A 5,816-nucleotide genomic window follows, 5' to 3' on the forward strand; every position below is an offset into this window, starting at 1 on the left:
ATATATATATATATATATATATATATATATATATATATATAAAATTTATAACCAAGCGTTACTTTTTAGGAATTATTTTAAAATGCAAATTAATTCTGTCTTTTAATGCTTTTTGTAGGTCATGTGTCCATTTCCTTGCAAAATGGATAGGATCCGAAAACGGACCACGGAGGGCCTTAAGGCTGGATATGAATGTTTTTATATTGGGCGGAAGAGGCCCAATGTTGAAGGTTTAAGAGATTAAATTATTGAAGCCACAAAAATAAAAAAATATTGGCGCTGGGCTGGGACATATTCATATAATGTTATCAAATGCTATTGGCACCGGTCAGTTTATAAAATTACAATGACATCCCATCCTTTCTCCTGGTTCAAATTTCTCTCTCTCTCTTTTTTTTTTTTTTTCTGTGAGAAGTTCAATATTTTTTTCGGAGTATCCGTGACTCAGAGACTCTCACTTTTTTCCATTTCCTTCAAACATCTAACGCAAGTTTTTTATATTTATTTATCGTGGAACAAAAACCTAATTTATAAAGTTATTTTAATTTACCACTTCAAAAATAAAATAAAAACCTAATTATAAAGTTACGATTTTCATCAACGGAAAGAAACTTTTGTTACGATAAGGGAGTGAAAAACAGTTATATAATAAAAAAAATTTGTTTTTACTGTGTATGTAGGCTTAATTAACATTAAAAAAAAATAATTATGGAAGCATGTTGTTGATCTCCTCATCACCATTTATTGTAGGCAAAATTTGATTTACTTTCACCACACCCACATTATTTATCCCTTATATTTTTAAGAAAATAATATTCTAATTATTAATTTAATTTTAGAATAGATATTTATCTATTTTATATTTTGAATAAATAAACTTCTTTGTATGTTTAATAAAATAGCATACTTTTTTATTTAATTTAAAGATATCATATTGGTTAAATCTTAGTAAAATTACAAATTATTTTTTATTTAATTGAAAGATAACATATTAGAGTCGCTGTAAATTCCAAGGATTATCTAGCAAAGCAGAAAAATTACGTACGTAACGTAGTACCTCTGAACTATTTAATCTGCAACTTAATTAAGTAGAAATAAAATTTTGTAACCAATAATATAACGACACTTTTTTATGAACTACAACATGAAGTTTCTTTCCACAACCACCCAATCTCAGGAACGCTCGGGAAGAATTACAAAAATTGAAGTTAACTTACGTCCAATAAATGAACAAATGAGGTCCAAGAATATATATATATATATATATATATATATATATATATATATATATATATATGCAATGCAAAGAACTCAGTTAATTAATCTTGATCCACAGTTTTCACAATGAAAGAGGTTCGTGGATCTCGCCATCTCTGCATATACCCACATCTATCTTCATCATTCCTGTCTTGTTGGTCTTCATCACTCTGCAACAATTTCTCCTTGGTGCCTATCATGTACATCATCAAAACTTAAGAATTATAAGATTTTAAGAACTCTATAATGATTTATGGAATATGGGAAATATTAATGAATAATGTGTTGATGTTATTAACATACCCTATCCCATAGATGCGGGTCTGGCTTCTTGTGCACCTCTACTTTTAGAAGCTGAGAAGGATCAGGCATTTTCCAGTGACATTCTGGGTGAGGAACAAGGTGTCTTTCATATTCAGTCACTGTGTGTTGCAATGTGGAATTGAGTTTTGCCTTTGAGAAGTAAAACACGAAAGGCTTCTGACATGGGTTTCTGCTAACCGGTCGTGTGTTGAACGCATATGCAGTGTAATCTGCTCTTCTGTACCAATTCAGGAATGTTCTGGAAGGCATTTCCATCTCCCTCTGTGTGAATATCCCGCGAAATATTTGAACGGCAAAACCCCATGAAACTGAAACCGTCCATTTTCTTTTCTTGTCGTAGCAAATTGATTGCTGAATCAGCGATGCCGAGTCAAGCTTCATCGGAATGGTTAGCCGTTGAAGGGCTTCGATTCTGGTAACGTTCGGGAAGATTGGCTCAACCACATCAAGGTGGTGCAGTGACACCAATGGAGTCACTGGATGAGCCGCAAGAAGCCCCAACAGGTTCCCATAAACATCGTACTGTTTCAACAAAAACAAGTAAATAAAAAAATTTCAGTTTCAGTGTTAGTTTTGCATTGTCACTGTTACCTAACTCATTAAAAGACAACCCCTAAACAACAAAAGCTCAACTACCAGAAACCTAGGATGATTAAAGTCAAAATATAAGGTTCCTAAACTGGAACTCTATGGAACGAAATGGTAATTTAGAAACCTAAGTAAATTAAAAAAGAACATAGAAGAGGCACAAAGTTGTTCATCACCCACCGTCTTATAATGGATCGTGTTTTGTTTGCAAGATATTTGCAGTTAGATGCAAAATATCACTTTCAAACTAATCAACTTTAGTAGCAAATGGTTTGCTATATAATGTAATACATTAATAACTAAACCACATTTAACAGATATATAGCACCCAACATACATAAAAGACATTCAAAAACATCAGTTCAATTGTTTGTAGAAGACTTGTTTTTATTCAATTTTCAACTTCTCCCCTGTGTAGTTTCCTTCTCCATTGCCATGCACTACGTGTTTAGTTGCACGTCGGTTTGACATATAATTAATTTATCCAACATAAGATTTATATTTGTTTGATTTTAAAATCAATTTAAAACTCAAAATTCACGTCCACATAAAAATAAATAATATTAGTTTCTGGGCGTGTCCAAACACACAAATAATCTATTTCTTTTAAAATTGTCAATTCAATCAACCACGTTCATTCTTAAATATATATTCAGTGTGTTAAATGAAGATGTTAACAAATTATCAACACTGTTTGATTTCATTTTAGTAGCTTCATAACAACTGCATTAATACAATATTTATGAACCTGGATTTTATACTTCATTTATCCACAAATATATGCATATATAATATGCTTTTAAAATAATTATTTTGAATTATAGAATAGATTTTAACTGATTTATATTATAGAAAACTATGAAAAAATTATAAACATGTTATTATAATTAATATCGATTAGAGATTTTAAGTTCTGATCATAATAATTAAAAACTAAAAATTATAAAAATTAATTTAATTCAATTGAAATTTTTAATTTTTTTTTAAAAATGTATCTTTTATGTATTAAGTGTATAACTCAAAAAGTTAAAAGTTAATAATAATTTTCTTAACGAAATGATTGGGCATACTTAAGGAAATCTAAAAAGAAACATAAATTAATATACAATTAAGGTGAAAATATCATGTTTTTTAGGATCATAGTGTTTCTCTCTTGAAACTTTTTGCGATTAAATCAAAAGGAAAAGAAATAAAAAAATAGTAAAACATGATTTATTTTCCTTTCTTTCTTTTAGCAATTCAAGTTACTCTTTTTCTTTCTATATATGTGCATACTTATATAATATTCTATTTACGATATAAAGAAATGAAACTTTTCTCATTTAAATTTTTTGACACACGATAAATGTAATTGATGAATTAAAATTTAATAAAGAAATTGCAATAAAAAAATCAATTGAAAAACTAATCTATACTTATAACTTCTCTTCATTAAAAAAAAAAAAAGACACTAATCACTTCACTTTCAAACATATATGTTTGTTAAAAACTAATAAAAGCAACCAACAAAATAAAATGTATTTAATTAGATATAGCCATATTTCATGTACTATATATCCTGGTTGCTAAAATCCAAATTGGTATGAAAGACATTTATAAAATGGCTATGAATCTAAGTTTTCTTAAAGTAATCCCTAACATGAAACATTGTAGATGTTTCAAAGGCAATTATTAGTGATTTGTGTAGTTGAAATTTATTAGTTGTGAAACAAAAGAGAAAGATATAATGCAGACCACCGACACCATTGAGTGAACCGTTGTACTGTTGGCAATAACAGTAAACTGGAAAGTTGTACTGTTCTATCTTTCACCATCTCTCTCTCTCAGTATTACTTTCTCCTTTATAGGGTCATGCTTTTATTTTTAATATATAGATTACTATACGTCAGTATAAAAAGTTTAATTTTAATCATACTATGTGAGGATGATATATATCATCAAACAAACGTAACAAATTCTATTTTCAGAAATATTTGTCATTTTATAAATATTTTAAATTTAATCTCAAACTGTGATACACCTTTGGATAGACATGCTTTTGTACATTTGGTTAGATAGGGTCAAAACCTAATAAATTTAGCTTAAAACTTAAATATAAAAGCAAGTGTTTTTGTACTTGAATTAATTAATTATGAAAAAGAAAAAGTACGTATTTTATAAAGCTAGAAAAGAGGTAGGAATAGAGACCTGGTGAAAACCGAGTTCCTTGGTGAGTGGAACACCGAGTTCAGCCATGCAAGCTTGCATTCGATCATCGGAGCCATAAAGAGAAGGGTACCTCTGAATACAACGGTCTTGAATCTTGCTCAGGGCTTTGGCCAAGGGGTAGCTGATGGCGAAGCCCCCTCCGCCGTAGGCCATGCCGTAGGAGAAGAATATGTTCTGCAAGTGACTCTCCGACAAGCTCCCAATGTAGTACATGTGGTTGTGGTCGTACTTGTTCAGAATCTTCAGCAGGTTGTCGCTCACGAAAACGGTGTCGTCGTCGCCCATCACGAACCACCGCACATCCTTCAGCCCCAGACGCAGCGTTTCGGTCACGATGCGGGAGATCCGAATGGCGGAGCGGTGACCCAGCTTGTTGGTGTAAACAAAATTAGAGGTGTCCGTTGAAACCTTCACCGGCGGCAACCCTTCCTCCGGGTCGATCTTCACGCGATCGTCCAGCCACACCACTCCCCTCATCTCCTTCTTCCTGTACCAAATCTTTATGTAATTCTTTCTGTGCTCCCACAGCTTGGACGACGCCGCGATTCCGAACACCACGTGACGGAGCTCCGTTTTCTGGTCGCGGCGCTTCCCCGTTGCGGAGGAGGATTCCCTTTTCCCCGTGACGTTTGCGTTGGGGAAAGAGGAAGAAGAAGAGAGGTGGTTGATGATGAAAGGCGCGTGGTTACAGTCCCGAGACGATGTGGACACGAGCTTGAGAGTATAAAGCATGTAGATGAGCGAAACGAAGAGCATTAGCCATACCATAAGTTTGTGTGAGCTTGAGGATCGTGCCTGCGCCGGACATCGACCTTGATCCCACGTTACTTTCTCCGATTCTTTCATTACTCAACTATTCTCTCCTGCATAAAATAAAAATACAAAATATATTTCCCTTCAATAATGAATTGAATAGAACAAAACATTAAGCTCCAGTTACGAACACACATTACGAGGTAGCAGCACTTAATTTTTTGAGGAAATTACCGAATTATGTGAAAGAGAATTCACAAGGGAATTACAGTGTTTGAGAGTGAGGGTAGAGCAGCATGCAGAGGTTCCAATACCAACCAATAGTTGTGTGTGTGGTATATATCATATATGCAATGAAAATAGAGAGAGTGAATGCATTAGATAAATACTCGTTATCGGAGTTAGACAAACGTCTAAATTTCTACTCTGATAAGGTTCTTACGCATGCCATATATGACAATTAGCAATTTTCACCTCTCTTTGTTTTTACTCTTCTGGGACTTATAAGTGCTTAACTACTTTCTATCCAAACCAAATTAACTACTCTGTCATCTAAAACTGGAAATGGTAAAGTCCTCCCCGTTTGTCTTTTTCTTTCGTTTATCTTCTTCTTGGTGACCCACTGCAGCACACAACAAAATTATCATACGGATTATTGTTGTTAACTTATATCAAATTGTTATGTT

General features: G+C 32.8%; 1 protein-coding gene across 3 annotated transcripts; it reads right to left on the minus strand.

Moving 5' to 3' along the window:
• Positions 1–1,097: 1,097 nt before the first annotated feature.
• Positions 1,098–5,584, minus strand: LOC114174264 (uncharacterized). 3 transcript variants are annotated; one of them, XM_028059072.2, is made up of 4 exons: positions 5,365–5,584; positions 4,357–5,240; positions 1,561–2,103; positions 1,098–1,450 (listed from the first exon to the last, which is right to left on the minus strand). In XM_028059072.2, the coding sequence occupies exons 2-4, from the start codon at positions 5,221–5,223 to the stop codon at positions 1,340–1,342; spliced, it is 1,521 nt and encodes a 506-aa protein (XP_027914873.1). In that variant the 5' UTR covers positions 5,224–5,240; positions 5,365–5,584; the 3' UTR covers positions 1,098–1,339. The 3 variants fall into 3 exon arrangements, with proteins under 3 accessions (XP_027914873.1, XP_027914875.1, XP_027914874.1); XM_028059074.2 differs by having other exon boundaries at positions 5,400–5,530; XM_028059073.2 differs by having other exon boundaries at positions 5,326–5,448.
• Positions 5,585–5,816: the final 232 nt, after the last annotated feature.

The sequence above is a fragment of the Vigna unguiculata genome, chromosome 2 (assembly GCF_037176805.1).
Source record: "Vigna unguiculata cultivar grain cowpea cultivar isolate G323 ecotype 2 chromosome 2, ASM3717680v1, whole genome shotgun sequence".
NCBI classification, from domain to species: Eukaryota; Viridiplantae; Streptophyta; class Magnoliopsida; order Fabales; family Fabaceae; genus Vigna; species Vigna unguiculata.

Bases quoted from the DNA above. Each gene is read 5' to 3' on its own strand.
- LOC114174264 (XM_028059072.2), bottom strand. From the start codon at position 5,223: ATGAAAGAATCGGAGAAAGTAACGTGGGATCAAGGTCGATGTCCGGCG. The intron at 2,104-4,356 runs GTCTCTATTCCT...TTGTTGAAACAG, and splicing joins AGGAACTCGGTTTTCACCAG to TACGATGTTTATGGGAACCT. The intron at 1,451-1,560 runs GTATGTTAATAA...TGTACATGATAG, and splicing joins ACCCGCATCTATGGGATAGG to GCACCAAGGAGAAATTGTTG.